Source organism: Hemiscyllium ocellatum, chromosome 24, assembly GCF_020745735.1.
Source record: "Hemiscyllium ocellatum isolate sHemOce1 chromosome 24, sHemOce1.pat.X.cur, whole genome shotgun sequence".
Classification (NCBI taxonomy): Eukaryota; Metazoa; Chordata; class Chondrichthyes; order Orectolobiformes; family Hemiscylliidae; genus Hemiscyllium; species Hemiscyllium ocellatum.
Window position 1 is genome coordinate 46,246,018 of NC_083424.1, and position 24,737 is coordinate 46,270,754.

The 24,737-nt window shown below is 46.1% G+C and overlaps 1 protein-coding gene across 2 annotated transcripts; it reads right to left on the reverse strand.

Moving 5' to 3' along the window:
• LOC132827183 (5'-AMP-activated protein kinase subunit beta-1-like) lies at positions 1-24,501 on the reverse strand. Of its 2 annotated transcripts, none has more exons than XM_060843756.1 (8): positions 24,417-24,501; positions 20,530-20,740; positions 19,823-19,989; positions 18,182-18,275; positions 17,241-17,355; positions 7,256-7,389; positions 3,850-3,918; positions 1-2,113 (listed from the first exon to the last, which is right to left on the reverse strand). In XM_060843756.1, the coding sequence occupies exons 2-8, from the start codon at positions 20,695-20,697 to the stop codon at positions 2,036-2,038; spliced, it is 825 nt and encodes a 274-aa protein (XP_060699739.1). In that variant the 5' UTR covers positions 20,698-20,740; positions 24,417-24,501; the 3' UTR covers positions 1-2,035. The 2 variants fall into 2 exon arrangements, with proteins under 2 accessions (XP_060699739.1, XP_060699738.1); XM_060843755.1 differs by having other exon boundaries at positions 20,524-20,740.
• Positions 24,502-24,737: the final 236 nt, after the last annotated feature.

Below are 24,737 nucleotides of genomic sequence, written 5' to 3' on the forward strand. Positions count from 1 at the left end.
TTTGTTACAACCTCACTGGGCTAAGGTCTCAAATCATGATATTTATTGATTGAAATTCAGTGATACAAGCAAACTAAAGAATTCCATGGTAATAGACCACCTTCTGCGAGGTTCACTGTTACAAGAAGTGCAGCAAAAACGGGCTAATCTCAGTGATTTGGGACATTACTTGATAGGGAGAATGAATTTGCTTTAAGTGACGTTTCTCAAATTTATTTAACAGCCAAAGCCAGAACAGGCATGAAGTCTGAAATTGCTAACAGCCAAGCAGTGTAACTGGGATAACTGTCTGTTCCATTCAAACAACGGCCCAGAGTCCTTCCAAATCTCTCATTCGGTAAAGATAGAAACCTGATGGCAATGCCATAGTCCTCCTGCAGCCCTGAACTTAACCCAGGCACTAACAAATTGGTAAGAGATATAGTCAGGTTCTTACCCAAAATATGCGAAGGGAAGGAGAATAAGCAGAAGGATGCTCATGGGCTGAATAGTTTTTATTTTGGGATGTCATCCAATGACCCAATGTGTTAAACACACCTTGTCTAATACAATGCTGAAGCAGAGAGCAGCCAACTCCTGTTCTACATCTGTGTTAACTAGCTTGTCCCAGCAAGGACAGGATTAGGAGGTGCAAACTTACCTCAAGAAGGCTAAAGACTAACTGAGCTCTTGTTTCCGATCACTTCCGAAACGTGTAAGGATGGAGTGAGGATACAGTTTCCAAACTGCGGAGGGGGATTTGTTTAAATTAAGGTTAGAAGGGCAGGAGATGATGGCTATTAGTTGATTAATTGTCAAACTATTTAAAAAAATGGAGAACAGTTGCAACTGGGCACGAGATAACTGGATTTTGAAGAGGAATCAGTGGGCTTAAAATTACAACTCTGCTTCTCTCTCTCTCTCTCTATACCAACATTGCCAGACCTGCTGATTCTCTGCAGCACTTGGTTTTGATTTTAACTGATAGAACTGTTCAACAGGCACAGTTTAATTTTCTCCAGAAAGGGATGCCCATACCTCTTCGTTTTGATTTGAACATATTGGTTAGAACCCAATACCAGCATTTGACTAATGGCACTCCATGTCTCCAGGTAACTGGTGCACATGAAGAAAGCAGCCAAATTCATTCTCACAACAGTTTACATAAAGAGTGATTCCTAAGGCCAAGGTAGTGACGGGCTGAGGAGGTGGAATTAAAGATGTACGGCAGTCTTAATGCTGTTCAAGAAACGTACGTTGACTGGGAGAATTACAGCCGCATTTTTATGAATATAATTGCATAGCAGGGGATTGCCCAGTGAAGTACAGTATGTCACTATACCAAAGGCTACATCTATATCACTGAATCCTCCTATTCCCCAGCCATCAGCAGGGACAGAATGGAGATTCCATAACCCCAACAGGAAGTTCTGGTCATTGCCATATACCATGAGTACGTACAGTGAGCACTGTGGAATACAGAGAGTGGACCCACAAATGTCAAAAAAACCCCACAAATTCCCAGCCATTCTCCAGTACATTAAAATTCACACACTTTTGTTCCCTTAATTAACCTGAAAGTTTCTTATTTAGTATCCCAATCTAACCAAATTGTTAGCAAGGCTCTCATCGTAGAATTGTGACATGTTGAAGATGTAGGATGGTGACTCCCGTGACTCTTTCTTACACGGAATCCAAGGTCGGCGATTCAAAATCTCACAAAGCACTTGGAGGGTGAAGGAACTTGGACATTATTGACATGGGAGTCAGAGATGCTGCAGTCAGAGCTATGGGTTCGCAGTTAGGATCTAGCTTTTTAGTGTCACTTCAGTCTGAGGGACCATCAGGAGACATACTCTGTCTGGATTCAGATTTTAGATTTCCCTTTTTATAGACAGGAAGCAGGAAGTGAAGCAAGTTATTGATTGCTGAAGAAGGTTCCAGAAATTACAATTCCATTCAGTCCTCATGAGCACATCTGGGATAAGAACTGGTGATTGGTCGCTGAAGGAATGGAGCTTCCTGATTGGAGGACAGAATGATATGGTGTGACAGGTCATATGGGCTTGTAGAGGAGAGTTGTGACATACTTCTTCTTGTAGCGATGAGTAGCACTCAGCACCATAACACCGTCCTGTAAACAATGACAAATGCTTGAAGTACAGAAATCAAACTGGACAAACCCGGGTTCAATTCCCGCCTCAGGCGACTGACTGTGTGGAGTTTGCACGTTCTCCCCATGTCTGCGTGGGTTTCCTCCGGGTGCTCCGGTTTCCTCCCACAGTCCAAAGATGTGCGGGTCAGGTGACTTGGCCATGCTAAATTGCCCGTAGTGTTAGGTAAGGGGTAAATGTAGGGGTATGGGTGGGTTGCGCTTCGGCGGGTCGTTGTGGACTTGTTGGGCCGAAGGGCCTGTTTCCACACTGTAAGTAATCTAATCTAATCTAACTCAAGAGAGAGTTGGGCACCATGAGTATTAGGTTACATCACCTTTGGTACAGGACCATTTAAGCAGCTTAGATGAGAATTTTAAATTGCTCCCCTTCTCAGATATACGTAAAAGGACTGTGTTGAACTTCATTCAGTGAATAACTCTAAAACAAATTCTGAAATGTATGTAGGGTGCAGAGTCCAGGTTGGTGAATTGTGAACAGGGAAGAGGGGCAACGGGATTCAGAGTGGTTGGGGGAAAAAGAATGCAGTAAGTGCAAAAGGTAGGGGGGGGGGAATGGGGAATGAGGAGTGTGCAGAATTGGATATGGGTATGAGGTCTATGAAAACTGCAGCCAGCTATATAATGGGTGGGTAGAGGAGCGGAGAAGAATCTGCACTGTTACAGTTACTGGTGATGCACATCCACAGGATATCCTAAAGTGGTTTACAGATACTTCTAAGTGCAACTGCAATGTTTGACAATATGTGTGGGGCAAGGTCTGACAAACAGCACAGAGCTATGACTAATTCATGCTGGGATGGTTTTGCTCAAGGGATCATGCATTGGTCAGGACACAAAGGTATTTCTTCCATTTCTTGCAAAAGTGCCACGGAACCTTTTCTGTTCACCTGAACAGGCAGGCAGGGCCTTGGTTTCACCATCTCATCCAAAAAGTCCAAATGGGACAACAACAAATATAAGGGTAAACGCCCCAGGTCTGTACTGGGGCTTGAGTTCCTGATCTTCTGGCAAGAGTTCTACATTAAATAATGTTTAACAGCATGTGAGGGCATGATGTATAATTAGAGAAGTGCATAAACTGAAAGAGAGGACACAGAATGGAAAAAACAAAAGTGTGAGAGGAAGACTGATACAGAAAGGGACTGAGTGGAAAGAACAGTCTCCTATTTCTTTTATCAATCCTTTTAAAAGAACTTACCCTTGGACCATCTAATAGAACGGAAAGGGTGGACAGTGAGCGAGTTCCACAATACAATCAGTGAAACCTGATTAGCTGAGTTTACTCCTCAGGGTTCACTGGGAAACTGCAGCAAATAACAGGGAAGATCAAAAAGATAAAACAGGAGCATTGGGTTTTGGAAGGTGTACCCAACACGTCTGATTTTTCGTTCTGCGTGCATGACTTGAACTGCAAAATCAATGGGAGTAAAACATTATTGTTTTTTTAATTTGGATCTGACTGAGATTTATATTTGAAAATTGACACTCTGCTGTATTATGAACACTCTGGTGAGATCTTAGCTAAACACCCCACACCCTAAATTGTGCTTAGAACACTGGAGAGGGATAATACAGAGCGAAGGAAGGAATAGGAAGCGAATGAGGTGGGCACTGGAAGTGAAGCTATGGGAGAATTGGGTGTTACGTTAATGTGATGAAGAGTGAAAGGGATAACCAGAAGGTGCAATACTGACCTTAATGGACAGAGCGTACAGGTGGTTTAACATGACATGGTTTGGTTCTGGTAGCAACGCAGGGTCACACTGTGAAAGCAAAGGGTACAGGCTAAACACAAGCTGTCTATTACAACACTTTAATTGGTAATCTTAACCTCTCTGGAGATACTGGTGATGCACAGTAGCTAAACTACTGGTCAAGCACAGAGAATGTGTCTTTAACTCTACAGGCAAAATACTGACTGGGTCCTAGGCTAGTAACCTCCAGAATCTGGGCTTGCTTGCTTGTGAGAGAAAAGAAAATGCATTGCCATACAAGCCCGTAACTTTCACTTCCTTTCAGCTTTATTCAAGAAACAAAAAGAGTTGGGTCACGCAGCTCCTGGGATGAGGAATTGGAGCAGACAGCTCCCCACAAAAGGTTGGTCAGAACTGAGCAGCTGTAGCTGGAGAACTGACCAGGACATGTCTGATGGGCCATGTAGCTGGAAAGTTTAATGACGGGCCCTGGAGAGTTAGAAATTGAAATGGTAACGCCACACTTTGGAACACAGATTGAAAAAAAATGTACTTAGTATGCAGTAACTCGGTTATAAAGCATTGCTGCGATAAACACAGAGTGCTGAGCACACACATGCAGGTTCAGACTGATTCAGCAGAATCATGACCATGTGGTCAGAATTCTGAAATACTATGGACACTAACCTGTAATTCCAACAAAAAGGCTGAACCCGCCAAAAATGGCTGTGACTATAAATTATATAGCAGTTTGGAGACAGAGACGCCCAATGAATACCACACCAAAAGTTGTTCAGGGAACTTGGAACAACATTCAAATGGTGGAACAGGCAAGTTAAAAACAGAATGGACTGTGATCTCTTGCGACTACAAAGATAACGAGGAGCTGATGGCCCTTGCTCAAGTCACCCCCTGTGAACTATGTCCCAAATTACAAATACATTTGGTGATTTGCTTGTTTAAGAAATACGCAAAGACAGGGGTTAAAAGGTCAGTTTCAGTTCCGCTGGAGTGAGCTAGTGGGACTGAAGTTCTTGTGCGTGGACTAGTGGAACTGTGGCTCTCATGTGCACACTAGCCTGGGCTTCAAGGTCACAGTCAAAGAACCCCTGTGATACAGGTCAAAGTGACATCCCCGCTGAGTGCTAGCAGTCAGATAGCTAGCAAGCCAGACAAAAGGAAGCAAGTTCAATAAAGGGACCTCCTCTCACTCTGCAAGGTGGAATTCAGTCATGCCCAAAAAGGACTCAGAACAAGAGAATCTCAAGCAACCTGCATAACTAAGAACTAGAACAAACAGCCCTACCAATCATCAAACCAAAAATCTGGGTCCATTACGTGGATGACACCTTAGTCATCACAAAACAAAACAAGATAGAAGAGACATTTAACATCATCAACAACACCCTCACAGGCATGAAGTTCACCAAGGAGGAAGAAATTGACAACAAACTCGCATTCCTGGACCTCACAGTCAAAAGAAAGGACAACGGAGAACTACAAACCTGCGTATACAGAAAACCGACAAACACTGACCAAATACTTAACTACACCAGCAACCATCCCAACACACACAAACGAAGCTGTATCAGAATACTATTCCAACAAGCCACCACACACTGACGAACTTCAGAAAACAGGGGAAAACTACCTACACAACGTATTCAAGAAGAACCGATACTTAAAAAATACAGTCCACAGATTCCTCAAGAACAAACCACAACAAGCAGACCAAACACAGCCAGAAACCCTAACCATCTTACCATACATCAAAGAAGTCTCAGAAATGACAGCCAGACTACTAAGACCCCTCAGAATCCTAGTAGCACACAAACCCACCAACACTCTCAAACAAAAACTAACAAACTTAAAAGACCCAGTACAACCCATGGACAAAACCAACGTCATCTACAAAATTCCATGCAAGGACTGCCACAAACACTATGTAGGACAAACAGGAAGAAAGTTACCACCAGGATACACGAACACCAGCTAACCACAAAAAGACACAACCCTCTCTCCCTCGTAGCCCTACACACGGATGAAAAAAAACACCATTTTGACTGGGACAACACATCTATCCTGGGACAGGCTAAGCAAAGACATGCCAGAGAATTCCTAGAGGCCTGGCACTCCAACCACAACGCCATAAACAAACACATAGACCTAGATATCATCTCTCAACCCCTCAGAAAACGAACAGGAAATGACATCACCACAAACCCCAGGAACCCCTTCCAGGAGAAAGATACAAATAGAAAGCAGGAGACGACAGCTTCGCTTCACTTGGAGGTCCCCACTGATGATGTTACCGAGCCAGGTAATGAAACGTCTGGATATCAAACCTACAGCTCAGCGAGCAAACCTACACCCTAAACCTCGACCTGAGCTACAAACCTTCACAAACCTTGCAGAATCTTGAACCTAATTGTTCAACTACTAAAGCAGCGCTATCGGTACCCTCCACTACAATGGCTGCAGTGTTCAACTTTCTGTTCTTAGTGAAAAATTCAGAGTCTGATGTGTATGTATCTTGTTATTTAATTTTGTCTTTTTGAACTCACGTCCAATTTCTAATCAAGCTTGTGTGTTTCATTGTTACCACTTCTTGTATTTGCTACTTAACAAACTTACTCTGTGTGTTAATTCAAAAAGCCCTGGATTAATTCACTCCTTTTAAAATGGAAGTGCATTCAGATCTGGGAGAAAAGGTATCCAAAATGGATTGAAACCTTTTTAAAGTAACCCTGTTGTGAACTACAGGGACAGGCTGAATAGGCTGGGGCTGTTTTCCCTGGAGTGTCGAAGGCGGAGGGTTGACTTTATAGAGGTTTAAAAAAAATCATGAGGGGCATGGATAGGGTAAATACATAAGGTCTATTCCCTGAGGTGAGATTCGCTGGTTGTGAGGTGCTTCCTGCTTCAGCCTCCGAAGGTCTGGAAGCCATCTTGAACCTAATCCCCCACTCCTTCCGAAAACTTCATGCTGGAGGACTATTGCTCAATCTTTCACTCTTCCCAATGACTTCAAAGATTGGGATTTAAATGAGACTGGTTAGTTAAGATTCCAGGATCAGTGAGTGAATTTATAACTCACCTTATCTCCTGGAGTTAAAACTGAAGCACCTGCACACAGCTACTGGCTCATACACAAAGCATCAGGCGCATTAACCACATCCTTATACAGCACTAACAGCCCATTCACAGACCCTGCTTCCAAATATCATAGTCTATTAAATTAGCATACTCGGATACAAAGTTAAACCATCAGATTATGGTTATTACACCCAAAAATACTGAAATTAAAACTCAGTGAAATAAATTTGAGATAAAGGATTATCCCTGTAAGATGAAATCAAACATCAAATCAGTGCAGAAAACAGAAAGGACAGTGGTGGGTACTCACTGAAATGCCTGTGTCCTTGTTCAGAATAACCTGAAGAAGGTGTGGTGGCAGAATAGGTGGTGTTTTAATCCTCTCCTCAGGTTTGTACACATAGGGATCCTGGTGGTACGGGCCAGGGGGAGAGCTTGACAGATCTGAGGAAAATCAATTGACTTCGTTATACCAGCACTGAGAAGGATGAGCAACGCTGCACCTTCACTGAAAACAAAGAAGAAAAACAGTGTACAGGGGGCTTGGGAAATCAAAAAAACCCTAGAATAAAGAATAGATCATAAATTGGAGGATCATATGGGGGCAAATGCGGAAGGTTACAAGATACATTTGGAGCCCATGTATGTGTATCTATTTGCCTAGCTTGGTAAAGCTGGCTATTTGCAGGTACAAATCGCCACACGGGACGATGATATAATTGGGATTATGGAGAACTCACTCAAAGTAGCAGTGGATTGTCAACTTATTTTTTCTGACTTAGAAGATATTCAGGAAAGTAAGAGAAGGAAAAAAAAAGAGTGATGCCAGTATTGATTAAATGGTAGCACCAGACAGATGATATAGTTCAGGACTTCACATAAGGAAAAAAGCAAGTTTCTGGTTTATTTACAGAACTTTATTAGTCAGTGTGTTGCCAGTTCAGGGAGAGGAAAGCAGGGCTGGGAAATGAGGTGGAACAAATGAGGCATGTTTCAGGGAGGAGAGAATTCGGGAAACAGTGATCTGAATTTCAAGTTTCAAGGAGTTATGGAAAAGGCCCAGGATACAATCAATCGCAAAAATACTACCAGGAGGAGGGTTAACTTGAGCAGGTTGCGAGGAGATCTGGGGCAGGTGGGTTGAAATCAAAATTGGGGTGGACAAAATTGTTATGGGAAAGGATGCCTTTAACACAAAAAGGAAATGCTTGCTACAGGGTACTGAAGGTAGTGCAGCAACTCATCAAGGTTGTGCTAACAGCATCTTCCAAATACACAGTCTCTCTGAACTAGAGAACAAAGGCAGCAAATTCAGCTCCAGATTATGCATGACCCTGACGTGGAATTATGGTTCTTCTACTGTCACTGGAATTCTGGACCTCCCTCCTTAACAGCACTATGGGTCTATCTACACCAGGTAGACAGTTGCAGTCCAACATTACCTTCAAGGGCAATTACAGCATGCAACAAATAGTGGCTTGGTCAATGAGACTCACATCCCAGAAATGAACAAATGGTTGTTGGCGCTGGTGAACATCAGGAGGTAAGGGCATCCAGACTTACAGCTCTCTGGATGACCAAAGATACAGCAAGTTAAATATGAAACAGAAAAAGGTCACCTGATGACATTTGTAAGGTTTATAATGCAATAGAAAACCAATCTGAAAATAGAAAGGACAGAGGATATCCAAAAAGGAATAAGGGGAAAGAGATAACATGAGAACAGGTCGGCTGGCAACATAAAAAGGGAACGCAGAAGTATTCTGCAAATAGATAAATAGTAAAATGATAGTTAAAGGAAGAGTGGGACTGATTCAAGATCAAAGATGATTTTCTTGCTGAGTCAGAGGCATGACTGAGCTGTCAAATGAGTAACTTACTGCTGTCTTCATTAGAACAGATGATGCTGTCAATGTAGCATGAAAGGAGGTGGGAATCAATGTTGTACAGGATATAAATAGAGTTTTAAAAGAGATGGTAGTTAAGCTATTGTTTGACAATGACAGTCTACAATGGATACATTCTGGGTTGCTAAGGTAATGCAGACCATCTGCAATCTTCCAATTCTCTTTAGATATTGAGCCAATTCAAGAGGACTGTTCGATTGCAAATAGTTTAAAAGAAAAAGAGGGACAAACCCAGCAACTGTAGGCTCAACCATGTGTGATAGATAACCTTTCAGAGACCCTAATCAAAGAGAAGATTCACTGCGCTTCAAAAACAACAGGTTAATGTATGAAAACTAGCACTAAGGTCAAAGCAGACAGCTGTGAAGGCTGGAGATCTGAAATCTCCAGAAAGCTATTGCAAAAATTGACTCAAAACGTTAACTCTTTTTCTTTCCCCACAGACGTTACCGGACCATTTCCAGCACTTTCAATGTTTTATCACTGCTAGCACCGACTTATTAAAAGTAAATCTTGTTTGACTAATTAGATTGGGAGGTGAAGTAACAGAGTTGATGAGAGTAATGCAATTGATGTACATGTCGACTTTCAAAAGGATGTTTGACAAAGTACAGTATAGACTTCTTAGCATAATGAAAGCTAATCGAGTGGTGGTGAATGGTTGTTTTACAGATTGGAAGGTGGTGTAACCCAGGGCTTGCTATCAGGCCATTATTCTTTATGACTTGTCCTTATAAAGTTTCAAATTTGTAGATGAATATTCAGCCAAGAATAGTTAACAATATGGAGGGTGGTACTGGGATTTCAGGAAGACGAACAGATTTGTGAATGGGGCAGATGTATTGCAATGAAATTTAAATGGAGAAAACATAGAAACAGGGAGTCGGCCATTCAGACTGTTGAACCTGTTCGGCCATTTTAGATTATATTTGATCATCATCTCAATGCTAATTCCTGGCAGTATCAGTGTAATCCTTGATGTCATTAGTATCTGAAGCATACTCAATGAATAAACTTTCACGGTTCTCCAGGGAAGAGAGTTCCAAAAATGCACCTACCCTCTAAATGTAGATTTTCCTCCTCATCACAGTTCTAATGGTATCCCTCAGGGAGAGGCTGCCACTCTGGTTCTGAACCTCCTAGCCCAATGGGATGCTCAAGGATAAAGGCCCAGTCCCTAGTCTCTCCTTACACGACATTCCCACCGTCCCAAGAATTATTCTAGTGAATCTCTGCTACGCTGTCTCTTTGCCTATCCATGAGTAAGGGGATTAGAATGATAGACAATATACTGGGTGCAGTCTAACCAAGGTTCAATACAATTGAAGTAGGAGTATTACTGTTGTACTCAAATCCTCTTGTGTTAAAGGCCAACAAATCAATTGCTTGCTACACATGCGCAGTGGCTTTTTGTGATTTATGAATTAGATCATCCAAGTCCCTTTGGACACTGACATTTCCCAATTTCTCATCTTTTAAGAAACAATCTTATTCTCCACTCTTCCTACCCAAGTGGATAAGCTTCACCACATTTGCCCACATTATATTCCACCTGCCATTATCCTGGCCATTCAGTCCGCCTAAATCAGCTTGAAGCCCCTTTGCATGCTCCTCACCAATCTCATTCCCAATATGATGCCACCTATAAATATGGAATTATTACATTGGGACCCCTCATCGAAATCACTGGCACTGATTGTACAGGTTGGGCCCAAGCACTCATCACAAACTGCCAACCTGCAAACAATCCACCTATCCCTGCTGTTTTCATTGTGTTAGCCAATCCTCAGTCCATGCAAATAAAATAACCATTATTCCTAATGTTGTAATTTTGTTCACTAACTTCCTACGTGAGACCTTACTGAAAGCCTTAGGCCACTGTTGGAATATTGTGTGCAATTCTGGTCTCCCTCCTATTGGAAAGATGCTGTGAAACTTGAAAGGGTTCAGAAAGGATTTACAAGGATGTTGCCAGGGTTGGAGGATTTGAGCTATGGGGGAGGCTGAACAGGCTGGGGCTGTTTTCCCTGGAGCGTCGGAGGCTGAGGGGTGACCTTATAGAGATTTACAAAATTATGAGGGGCATGGATAGGGTAAATAGGCAAAGTCTTTTCCCTGGAGTCGGGGAGTCCACAACTAGAGGGCATAGGTTTAGGGTGAGAGGGGAAAGATATAAAAGAGACATATGGGGCAACTTTTTCACACAGAGGGTGGTACATGTATGGAACGAGCTGCCAGAGGAAGTGGTGGAGGCTGGTACAATTGCAACATTTAAAAGGCATTTGGATGGGTATATGAATAGGAAGGGTTTGGAGGAATATGGGCCGGGTACTGGCAGGTGGGACTAGATTGGGTTGGGATATCTGGTTGGCATGGACAGGTTGGACCAAAGGGTCTGTTTCCGTGCTGTGCATCTCTATTACTCTATGACATCATATCCACTAGTTCTCTCTTATCTATAGGGGAAGTGGTAGCACAGTCACGGTGTCACTGGCCTCGTGATCCAGAACCCCAGACTCATGTAGGTTCAAATCCTATATGGCACTTACAGAGTCACACAGAACAGAAAGAGATCCTTCAGTGCAACTCGTCCACAATGACCAGACATTCCAATCTGACTTAGTCCCACTAGCCAGCACCTGGCCCATGTCCCTCTAAATCCTTCCTAATCACTGACCCATCCAGGTGCCTTTTAAATGTTGTAATTGTACCAGCCTCCACTACCTCCTGAGGTAGCTTGTTCCACACATGCACCAACCTCTGAATGAAAATGCAACCCCTCATTTCCTTTCTTAAAGCTTTCCCCTCTCACCATAAACCAATGCCCTCCAGTTTTCGACTCCCACACCTTGGCTATTCACCCCATCCACACTCCTCATGATTTTATAAACTTATATAAGGTTAGTATATAATCTATAACCTCAGTCTCCAACGCTCCAGGGAAAAGCGCTCTGCCTATTCAGCATCTCCTTATACCTCAGACCCTCCATACCTGGCAACATTCTTGTAAATCCTTTCTGCACGCTCTCAAGTTTTAACAATATCTTTCCTAAAGAATGGAAACCAGAATTGTTTGCATTATTCTAAAACGTGCCTCACCAACGTCTTGTACAGCTGCAACATGAATTCCTATTCCTATACTCAATGTTCTGACCAATGAAAACAAGCAAGGAACTGTGCACCTGCACCGCTAAGGTCTCTTTGTTCAGTAACACTCCCCAGGACCCTCCGATTAACTGTATAAATCCTGCCCTGGTATGCCTCACCAACACCTCACATTTATCTAAAATGAACTCCATCTGCCATTCCTTAGCCCATTGGTTCATCTAATCAAGGTCCCATTGTGTTGAGATAATCTTTGTCACAGTCCAGTGCACCACATATTTTGGTGTCCTCTGCAAACTTACTAGCTAGTTTGAAAAGCATCCCAACCACCACCCTCTGTCTCTTCCCCTCAAGGCAATTTTGTATCCAATTGCCCAGCTCCCCCTCGATTGCATGTGATCTAACCCTACCAGTTTAACACGTGAAACCTTGTCTTGGTGAAATCGTAATTCAATAAATTTGTCTCATGATGACTATGTGATGGTCATAAAATGATGACTATGGCTGCTGAAGGTCATAAAATCCCATCGAGTTCACAAATGCACTTTAGGGAAGGAAATCGCCCATCCTTACCTGGTCTGGCCTACACGTGGCTTTAGACCCACAGCAATGTGGTTGACACTTAACTGCCACCTGGGCAACACATGCTGGCTTAGCCAGTTAGGCCCACATCCTATGAACAAATTACTGTTAATAATGGCTTCAAAACAAAAACTTAGTGTTGTTAAATTTCTTTCCAAATCCATTGTGTCTCAAAACAATTATCTGATTGGGCAAAGTGTTCAGTTATAATTTCTTTTATGACAGGTCATATTTTCCTACCACTGATATCAGGTTAAAAGTCAGTAGTTCCCAGATTTCTCACTCCCTCCTTTCATAAACAGCGAGGTTTCAAATGTAACCCTGCAAGGCTGCAGGCACCATTCCAGAATCAGGAGGATTTTGGGCAATGGTTACCAATGCATGTGGATGTAGATCATTGCTATAGGAATTGGTCAACTTTCAGTCCTGTTAGCTAGCCGAGCACTACCCTTTTCACCAACACTAATTTCTTTCAGTTCCTCCTTCTCATCTATCCCAGGGATCATAGAATCACACAGTACAGGAAGAGGCCCTTCAGCCCATCCAGTCTGTTCCGACAAAATAACACATGGCAACCCATTTGAGTGCCACTGTCCTGCGCTAGGCTTTGGATGTTATGCCATTTCAAGTTATCAGCCAATTACCTTTTAGATGTTGCTCGGTTACCTGCCTAAGCAGTGCTTTGCAGACCCCCACCACCAGAGTGAAACCATTTGTCATTAAATCCCCTCGAAGCGTCCTTTCACTTTAAAAGTGTGCCCCTTTTGTTCTTGACCCTTCAACTAAGGGGAACACCTCCTTTCTATCTGCGCTGTCCGTACCTCTCAACCTTCTCCGCTCCAAATAGAATAACCAGCTTATCCGGCCTCTATCCGGAGCTGAAATGCTCCATCCTGGTGAATCTCCTCTGCACCCTCTCCACTGTAATCACATCACCAAACAGGAGGAGGCCTGCTCATATCAGCATGAGAATATAATCAGCTAATCTTATGGTGATCCAGATTCAACTCCCACCACTGCAGATGGTGGAATTTGAATTCAATAAATAAAAAAAATCCAGAATTAAGAATCTAATTGTTAACTGAAACCATTGCTGACTGTCGGAAAACTCCATCCTTGCTAACATCAGGGGCTAGTGCCCGAATTGGGAGAGCTGTCTCACAGACTAGTTAAGCAACAGCCACACAGTCATAATCAGGGAATCATACCTCACAGGCCATGTCCCAGACACCACAATTACCATCCCTGCATCTGTCCTGTCCAACCAACAGGACAGACCCAGCAGAGGTAGCAGTGCAGCACTATAGTCGTGAGGGAGATGCCCCGGGAATCCTCAACATTGACTCCGGACCTTACGAAGTCTCATAACGTCAGGTCAAATGCGGGCACGGAAACCACATACCATCCTCCTTCGGCTGATCAATCCGTACTCTCTTTCATGTTAAAGAACACTTGGAGAAAGCGCTGAGGGTGAAAAATGTATTCTGGGTGGAGGATTTCAATGTCAACCTCCCCAATTATCCCCCTCCTCAATGATGGAAGAGGCCAGTGCATCTACAGCAATCTTCAGCCAGAGATGCTGAGGGATGATCCACCTTGGCCTCCTCCAGTGGTCCCCAGCGTCACAGATACCAGGCTTCAGTCAATTCCATTTCACTCCACATGATATCGAGAAACAGTTGGAAGCACTTAATACTGCAAAGCCTTGGGGCCTTAACAACATTCCTACATTAGTACTGAAAACCTATGCTCCAGAACTTGCTGCTCCCCTAGCCAAGCTCTTCCAGTACAGCTACAACATTGGCATCAAGCCAACAATGTGAAAACTTGTCCAGATACATCTTGTACACAAAAAAACAGCACAAATCCAGTGCAGCCAATTATCATCAGTTACCATTATCAGTCTATTCTCAATCATCAGTAAAATAATGGAAGGTGTCATCAACAGTGCTATCAAGATGTGCCTGCCCAGTGATGTCCAATTTGGGTTCCACTAGGACCGCTCAGCTCCTGACCTCATTATAGTCTGAGTTCAAACATGGACAAAAGAGTTAAATTCCAGAGATGAGGTGTGAGTGACAGCTGTTGGCATCAAGGCTGCAATCACCAACTGTGCCATCAAAAAGCCGAAACAAAACTGGAACCGATGGATATCGAGGGAAAATTCTCCACTGGTGGAGTCATACCTGACACATTGGAAGATGGATGCGGTTGTTGGAGGTCAGTTATCTCAGCTCCAGGACATCTCTGCAGGAGTCCCTCAGGGTAGTGTCCTCGGCCCAACCATCTTCAGCTGCTTCAGCAATATAAAGGACCTTCCTTCCATCCAAAGGTCAGAAGTGAGATGTTCGCTGATGACTGTACAATGGTCAGCACCATTCATGTCTCCTCAGATACTGAAGCTGTCCATGTTCAAACACAAGACCTGGACAATACCCAGGCTTTGGATGACAAATGGCAAGTAACATTTGCATTGCAGAAATGCCAGGCAATAAGAGGCAATCTAAACACCGCCCCTTGAGATTCAGTGGCGTTACCATTGCTGAATACCCCACTATCAACTCACTTGGACTGGCTATATAAACACAATGACCCTAAGGGCAGGTTAGAGGTTAGGAACACTGCAGGAGTAACTCATCACCTGACCTTATAAAGCTTGTCCACGACCTGCAAGGCACAAGTCAGCAGTGTGATGGAATACTCTCCACTTGTATAGATGGGTGCAACAACAGTCAAGATACCATCCAGGACAAAACAGTCTGATTGATTGGCACCATCCATAAGCTTTCAATCCCTCTACCAATGATGCAGAATAGCTGCAGTGTGTACTATTAGGAAGCTGCATTGTAGACATTCACCAAAAATCCTTAAACAGCACCGTCCAAACCCATGACCACTTCCATCTAGAAGGACAAGGGCAGCAGATATATAGGAATATCACTATCCCGCAAGTTTCCCTCCAAACCACTCACTATCCTGACTTGGAAATGTATCGCTATTTCTTCACTGCCGTGGGTCAAAATCGTGGAATTCTCTCTCTAAGGGCAGAGAGTGAATCTACAGCACATGGACTGCAGTGGTTTCAGAAGGCATTTCACCACCACCTTTGCAAGGGTAAACAGGAATGGGCCAGCCAGCAACGCCCACCTCCCACAAGAGAATGAAAAAAAAAACATCCACCCTATAGTATAGTAACAGAACTGCACACAGTACTTCAGTTGGGGCCTAAAACTTGTATACAACTCCAACATAACTTTCCTGTTCTTATAATCAATGTCATGACTGATAAAGACAAACGCTCTCCCTCATATACCCTATTAACCTCTCTGGCCACTTCCATTAATCTATGGTAAAGCACCCCTGTTCCACTGATCTCAAATATTCCGGGGGATTTCTTGTAATGTTTTCTTTCTGCAAGCAGGTACAATAAACTGATGTTGTTTCTCTGCCACTTTCTTGTTGATCATGACCAAATCTCCGGTAATGGACCACATGCGTTCTTGCTAATCTTTTCCTGTTCGGATACCTGCAGAAGGCTTCACAGCCTGTTCTTATGTTTCTTGTTACCTTACATTCTGTTCTCCCTCGCAGTTTCTTCAAATTTTAAATAATTGAGAATTTTAAAATGCTCCTAATGCTCAGGTTTACTACTTTTTTATGGCAACTTTATACGCCTTCTCCTTTGATCTGATACTATCTTTAACTTTCTTCTCTTTTGGGGTGTATGTGCTTCAGGGAAGTGCATGGTAGTTGCATAAAATGAATTAGTTGTAAGTACCAGACATTGCCTGTCAACCGTCACACCTATTTGTGAACTTTCCCAGTCCATCACAGCCAATTTGCTCCTCAAACCGTCGTAGTTTCATTTGTTAAGATTGGACATCCTCGTTTTAGATTGAAATGGTAAAGTTAATCATTTGACAGGAAGATTGAGGAGAGGCAGCATGAACAAAATGGTACGATTTTAAAATGGGTACATGCAGAGAGTGTGTGTATACAAACCTTTGCCCGATGCGCAACAAGCTGAGAAAGCTGTTAAAAACAGCATATGGGTTCCTGAGCTTTAGTAACTGAGACAGAGTACCAAAGCTAGAAAATTATGTTAAATCTTGATCAAGTACTGATTAGGTCTCAAACATCCAAGTTGCGTGTTCAATTCTGGGTATCACATTTTATGAAGATGTCAAGACCTTAAGAGGGCACAGAAAAAAAATATTGGAAAGCTACTTAAGATGGGAAACTTCAGTTAATCAGAGAGACTGGAGTTATTCTCCATAGAAAAGAAGTTAAGAGGAGATTGGATAGAGCTGTTCAAATCATGAATGGTTTTGGTACAGTAAATAAGGAGAAACTATTTTGAGTCATTGAACAGTTGGCAACAGCAAAAGAACCAGGTGGTAGCTTGAGGAGATGAATTTATTTTATACAGTGAGTGGTGTTCTGGAATGCAGTGTCTGAGAGGGTGACTGAAGCAGCTCACTGGCATCCTGCAAAAGAGAACTGGCTAAATAATTGATGGGAACAAACATACATGGCGTTGGGGAGAGGAACGGGTGGGTAATAAAAAGGAAAGTGGAATTAATTGGATAGCTCTTCCAAAGAGCTGACACTAAAAGTGACAGGATGGTTTCCATTTATGCTGCATATCTGACGATTCGGCCTGTCCTCACTGACATTCTCTCCACCGCACTTGGCACCCACCTGACACATCGGAGCTTTTCTGTGAATCCACCATCAGTGCATCAAACACTTCAAAATCAGTCTGGGCCACCCGGATCACGTTATTGATGGTACCAAGCTGACTGGTGGTAATGGGCTGCAGGCAACACATAAAACAGTCAACAGTGAAGAATCACAACCATGGTCAAAGTTGAACTCCCAGGCAGCACAGACCTCCGACTCCATCACTGTCACATGTCGGATGATTGTTGCATGTAAGAATCATACTATCGCCCAGTCCTAAGGTCATCACCATTCATCGGCGACCTACCCAATCTAGCATATAATCTACGTCGGCTATTTTCCAAGGTTATCTTCCCTCCATACAGATGCTAACTGCCTAGGCTGTGGAAGTAGGTCTATGGGATATTAGATTAGATCAGATTAGATTTCTTACAGTATGGAAGCAGGTCCTTCGGCCCAACAAGTTCACACGGACCCTCCGAAGAGTAACCCACCCAGACCCATTCCTTTAGTCTATATTTACCCTTGACTCATGTACCACAATGGTACGGGCAATTTAGCATGGCCAATTCAGCTGACCTGCACATCTTTGGACTGTGGGAGGAAACCGGAGCACCCCGAGGAAACCCACGCAGACACGAGGGGAACGTGCAAACTCCACACAGTCAGTCGGCACGGGGGGGGAATTGAAGCCAGGTCCCTGGCACTGCGAGACACAGATCAAAACAACTTGGCTAAGCAACGACTTTCTGTTCACCTGCTCCAGCCTTCAATATCACTGGATAGTCTTAGTATTCTTTCCGCAATCTTAGAAACACAAAAATCCAGCCACTTCTCCATGTCCTAAACTCAGGCCATTAGGGACCCTGACCCTATAATGCGGTTAAATAAGGCAGCATCATGTTCAAATCAATCAGACAGACTGCCTGAAATTTCCTACCATCAGCAGCATCTCATACCTCTGACGTATCATGGGTCCACTGGCCATCCACATAGAACTTATATTGATGCTCACCCTCTGGGAGATCCAAAATTGCCACAAAGTTATTGTGACTGTGGGGGAGAAAGAAAAAAATGGAAAAGACAGTAAACATGAAATCAAAACGTCCCTTTGTCCATCATCGGTATGCAGTGAAATAGACAGAAAACTGTACAGGAAACATGCTGAATGTTTAGAAGTCTCCATTGTTAACATGACAGCATTGTTGACAAGACCTTCCCTTCCTTTCATTAGTAAAATGGTGGGGTGGCGTTTGCCACGTTGTATTTGCATTGCCTTCTGTAGACACCTGGGCAATTTTCCACTTTGTTGCATAGTTACAGTTGTTGTAGCTGCACTGGAATAGCTTGGCCAGGGACATGACCAGTTCTTCCACAATACAGGCAGGATGTTGTGCACTTAGTTATTTCTTAATATCATTAAGATTTGTGATATGGGGACCCCAGGAGGTGGTTTAGATGGATCTTATATTTAGCACTTCGGGATGACAAAGCCTGTGAAAGGTTCACAATTTTTCCATTGGAGTGTTAGACCCCCCCCCATCAGCGAGTCATACAGCATGGAACCTGACCCTTCCTCGTTCATGCCAACCAAGAGTTCTAAACTAAACTAGGCCCGCTGGCCTGCGTTTGGCCCATATCCCTCCAAACATTCCTGTTCGTGTACTGATCCAAATGGCTTTTAAATGTTAACTGGATCTGCATCCACCACTTCCTCTCGCACACACGAACCACTCACTGTGTTAAAAAAAAGGTTGCCTCATGTTCTTTTTAAAAACTTTCTCCTCACACCTTAAAAATATGCCTCCTCGTTTTGAACTCCCTCCCCTCAGGGAGGAGACCTTTGTCATTCACCTTATCTCAGATGTTTGTGAAGCATCCCAATAGCTGTTCAACTGCCCACTGACTGAATATGGCATGAGTGCAGAGTTCTGATCTCATTTACTGGTCATCACGTTGGTTAGCTCAATCTATAACACTCTGCTTTTACTGTTTAGCATGCAATTTATCCTGGCTTCACCAGGCCGGCACATCACCTTTAGGTATGCCTTGTGCTTGCTTCTTGTATGCTTTCTTATACTTCTTAGATAACCACAACTCAGGTAGCCTGGTTTGATGCTAATGAGATTGAGAGATGACCTAGGCCATTTTGTCAAATACAATTCTGCTGCTGCTGATGGTCCATAGCACCTCCAAACATGAGCTTCCAGGTCCGATATTAATCCATCCTGTTTATTATCACAGTAAAAGGTACCTTCAATAAGAAAAAAAAAGCCTCATCTTCACAAGACTGTGCAGTGCTCATTTCTACCTCTGGCAGTGTGGGCCTGTGATGAGGGGCGAGAGAATCAACAAGGAGGAAAGACTTTATAGAACTTGTCTTCACTATGTGCCCTAACCTAAGGATGTGCTAGTTTTCGGCAGCATGTTTCAGATCTCGTGCAATTCCAATCCGGAACCTGAAGCGCTATGCTCAAAGTGCGCAGAGCCAGCACGAAGCCAAAACAATCCGCTAGGCCCCTGTGGTCACTGCAGGTGACACCTCAGACTTGTGCCAAGCTGATAACCAGGAATCCAGAGAGGATTATGAAAGGGCCTACCTGCGGGTAAGTGGGATTTTGTTGGTCCATCCATTAAAGGACCCAGAGATAAAGACTTCCTTCCCACCCCCTTTCCATCGAAACACTGTTGGACGGGCCTGGTTGGAGATTTTGTCAGAAACATCTAAGTCTTGTTGCCAGGCAAAGTACTCCTTCTCCAGTGGGGCCTTGAAAACAGAAGACAATGGGAAAGAGTAATTTAGTCAGTGAGCATCCTTGATTCATTAATATCTCCAATCACTTTTGTTAACCTGAGTTTAGAAAAACTGATTGAGAAAAACCTGATGTCATTCATCACATCCTTTGAGATAAGTATATAGAAAAATCCAACTCCCTGATAAATCACAAACTTTCATCAAAGGGTGTTCGAGTTGGAAGGACCCAGAAACAATCTTCCCACTGTAATGATACTGAGTGGCAATAACAATGCAACAATTGGATGTAAGTGAGGCATAAATCAGACAAAGTTTCTGCTACCAACCATAACTCACTGCCCACTCTTTAAAGGGCATACAATGCTGACCCCAGAGATGGTGTCCATATTTCTCCAGCAGGCGGAGCATACCCTGCCAACCCTCACTATCTGGACTCATAAGTGAATAATGACTTTTAGGACAAGTTAAACACAGCGGATTGGAACTATACTGGTTAAGACAGCAATGGCAGAATTGGAAAAACACCACAATCCTGTGTAGAGATACCATTACTTTGATTTCCTCAGCATGAAAGATGTCAGCATCCTCTGGGCTATCCATCAGGATCTTTGGTCGGTCATGCTCTTTGGCATGAATAGCGCTGCCAGTACTGTCCCTCCGGACGGTTTTGTGAACCCCTTGGCGGTCCATTGCTGCACGTTCACTGCTTGTATTACCCATCTTCTGTTTCTTTGTTTCTCTGTTCAGTGCATCAAATTTTTAACTGAAGCAAAAAGGAAAAGAAAAAACAAAGATCAATCTCAGAAAATCCATATATGTGGTTTAGATTAATCGGTGACCATAATTCCAGCTTCGAGTGACTGTCTGGGTGGAGTTTACACATTCTCCCCACTACTGCCTGGGTTTCCTCCCACAGTATAATTTTGCCAGTGTAACTATGCTGCTCATTTAACAAGATTATTCTGTCCTTGTTGTTTATTTTAAAATCGAGGGGTCGTAAAGACAGAGGTTCGGGGATGTCTGGAAATATCGAGTCGAAAAAGGTTTTAAGATTTTTTTAAAAGATTTCTTGTACAATGAAAGGGGAGTGGCCAGTTCAGGGGTGTCTTTCTGGTTTGGTTTTAGCAAGCATTCTGTTTGAAGCTGCTGGTCAAATGTTTAGCTGGGGACCCAAAGAATCAGTTCCATGTGTTGAAATTGGACTAGCCTCCATCACTTCCTCCGGCAGCTCATTCCATACACGTACCACCTTCTCTGTGAAAAAATTGCCCGTCAGATCTCTTTTATATCTGTCCCCTCTCACCGAAACCTATGCCCTCTAGTTCTGGATTCCCCCACCCCAGGGAAAAGACTTTGTCTATTTATCCTATCCATGCCCCTCATGATTTTATAAACCTCTCTGAGGTCACTCCTCAGCCTCCGACGCTCCAGGGAAAACAGCCATAGCCTACTCAACCTCTCCCTATCGCTCAAATCCACACAACATCCTTGTAAATTTTTTCTGAACCCTTTCAAGTTTCACAACATCTTTCCGATAGGAAGGAGACCAGAATTACACGCAATATTCCAAAACTAGCCTAACCAATGTCCTGTGCAGCCGCAATATGACCTCCCAACTTCTGTACTCAATACTCTGACCAGTAAAAGAAAGCATACCAAACACCTTCTTCACTATCCTATCTACCTGTGACTCCACTTTCAAGGAGCTATGAACCTGCTCTCCAAGGTCTCTTTGTTCAGCAACACACCCTAGGACTTCGGACCTAGCAGTCTGTAAATAAACTCTGTTTTGATTGAAAGTGAATGGTTGGACTAGCTGCATCACTCCTGGAATATCCACCACACACCTACACCTGCTCAAAACAACTAAAAAAGTTAGGGTCTGGGCTACTATCTTGAAATGTTTTGAGCAGGTCTGGCCTGGTCCATAACATCAGAATTGCAGGGTTTGAGCTGTAAGACGAGGCTGAATAGGCTGGGGCTATTTCCCCTGGAATGTCAGAAGTCAAGGGGTGACCTTATAGAGATTTATAAAATCATGAGGGTACAGAGAGGGTGAATAGTCAAGGATTTTGTCCCAGGGATGCCCAAAACTCAATGGGTTTAAGGTTAAAAGGGAAAGATATAAGCAGGACCGAGGGGACAGCTTTCTTACGCAGAGGATGGTACACGTATGGAACAAGCTACCAAAGTTGTTGGTGGTTGGTACAGTTACAACATTTAAAACGCTTCTGGATTGGTATATGAATAAGAAGGGCTTAGAGGGATATGGGTCAAATGCTGGTAAACATACTGGATTAATTTAGGATAACTGGGATGGCACGGACAAGTTGGGCTGAATGGTCAGTTTTCTGTGGGGCACACCTCTGTGACTCTATGTGGAGATAAAGTGGATTGGCCATGGTGGGACATTCAGGATCACACGGACACGGGAGACTTGGGGGAAGAGGCTGTCAGAATGGAATGCTCTTTCAAGGGTGGGGTGGGACTCAATGGGCCGAATAGCCTAATTCCACACTGTGGAGATTCTATAACATTGGGAAAGGAGGAGAGTGGGGATGGGGTGTAAGAAGACAGTTGGAGGGGGAGAGCTCAGTACTTGTGGGGGAGGGAGAAGGGGGAGGGGGAGGGAGAAGGGGGAGGGGGAGGGAGAAGGGGGAGGGGGAGGGAGAAGGGGGAGGGGGAGGGAGAAGGGGGAGGGGGAGGGAGGAGGGGGGGAGAAGGGGGAGGGGGGGAGAAGGGGGGGGGGGGGGGAGAGGGGGAGGGGGAGGGGGAGGTGGGGAGATGGGGGGAGATGGGGGGGAGGGGGGGGAGGGGGAGGGGGGGGGGAGGGGGGGGGGGGGGGAGGGGGAGGGGGAGGGGGAGGGGGGAGGGGGAGGGGGGAGGGGGAGGGGGAGGGGGGAGGGGGAGGGGGAGGGGGGAGAGGGGGGGGGGGAGTGGGGGGAGAGGGGGGAGAGGGATGGGGGGGGATTGGGGGGGATGGGGGGGATTGGGGGGGAGAGGGGGGGATTGGGGGGGGAGAGGGGGGGATTGGGGGGGAGAGGGGGGGATTGGGGGGGGAGAGGGGGGGAGGGGGGGAGGGGGGGGGGATGGGGGGATGGGGGGATGGGGGGATGGGGGGAGGGGGAGGGGGGAAGGGGGATGGGGGGAGGGGGGAAGGGGGATGGGGGGAGGGGGGAAGGGGGATGGGGGGAGGGGGGAAGGGGGATGGGGGGGATGGGGGAAGGGGGGGGATGGGGGAAGGGGGGGGATGGGGGAAGGGGGGATGGGGGAAGGGGGGGGACGGGGGAAGGGGGGGGGGCGGGGGAAGGGGGGGGACGGGGGAAGGGGGGGGACGGGGGAAGGGGGGGGACGGGGGAAGGGGGGGGACGGGGGAGGGGGGGGACGGGGGAAGGGGGGGATGGGGGGGAAGGGGGGGATGGGGGAAGGGGGGATGGGGGGATGGGGGGGATGGGGGGATGGGGGGGATGGGGGGATGGGGGGGATGGGGGGATGGGGGGGATGGGGGGATGGGGGGATGGGGGGGAGGGGGGAAGGGGGGAAGGGGGGATGGGGGAAGGGGGGAAGGGGGGATGGGGGAAGGGGGGAGGGGGGATGGGGGAAGGGGGGAAGGGGGGGAGGGAGGGATGGGGGGAGTGGAGGGATGGGGGGGATGGGAGGAAGTGGGGATGGGGGGGATGGGGGGGATGGGGGGATGGGGAAGGGGGGGATGGGGGGGATGGGGAAGGGGGGGATGGGGGGGATGGGGGGGATGGGGGGGATGGGGGGGGTGGGGAAGGGGGGAAGGGGGGAAGGGGGGGATGGGGGAAGGGGGGGGAGGGGGGAGGCGGGGGGGAGGGGGAGGCGGGGGGGGGGGGGGAGGCGGGGGGGAGGCGGGGGGGGGGGGGGAGGCGGGGGGGAGGGGGGAGGCGGGGGGGAGGGATGGGGGGAGGGGGGAGCGGGGGGGGGGGGGGGGGGGGGGGGGGGGGGGGGGAGGGGAGGGGAGGGAGGGGGGAGGGGGAGGGGAGGGATGGGGGGGGGGGAGGGAGGGGAGGGATGGGGGGAGGGGGAGGGGAGGGATGGGGGGAGGGGGGGGGAGGGGGAGGGGAGGGGGGGGGAGGGGGAGGGGAGGGATGGGGGGAGGGGGGAGGGGGGGAAGGGGGGATGGGGGGGATGGGATGGGGAAGGGGGATGGGGGGGAGGGGGGATTGGGGGGATTGGGGAGGGGGGATTGGGGGGGATGGGGGGGATTGGGGGGAAGAGGGGAGGGGGGATAGGGGGGAAGGGAGGGGTAGGGGGATTGGGGGAGGGCGAGAGCCCTGTACCCGGGGTCACACAGGGGCCGGGCGGGTCCAAACCCCCAGGGACCGGCCCCGCCTCACCCACGGACAGGGGGGGGGGGGGGGGGGGAGCAGCTCCGAACCGTGACCCCGTGACCCCCCCCAGCGGATATCACTCACCGACCGTCACCGTCACCGCCGGCACCCAATCTCTCCACCGCCCGGACAGTTGACACTCAGGCACCGCTTCTCCAATTCACCAATCAGGAGCCGCCAACAGGTCCCAACACAACACGGCTCCCCGGAACAATGGGACCGCGGGCTCGCGGGCCGGGCTCACTGTGTATTCCCCTAATGATAATGAGGATGAGGGTACGTTACTCTAATATTACACAGAGTGACTGTTTATTACTCTAATGATAATGAGGATGAGGGTACGTTACTCTAATATTACACAGAGTGACTGTTTATTACTCTAATGATAATGAGGATGAGGGTACG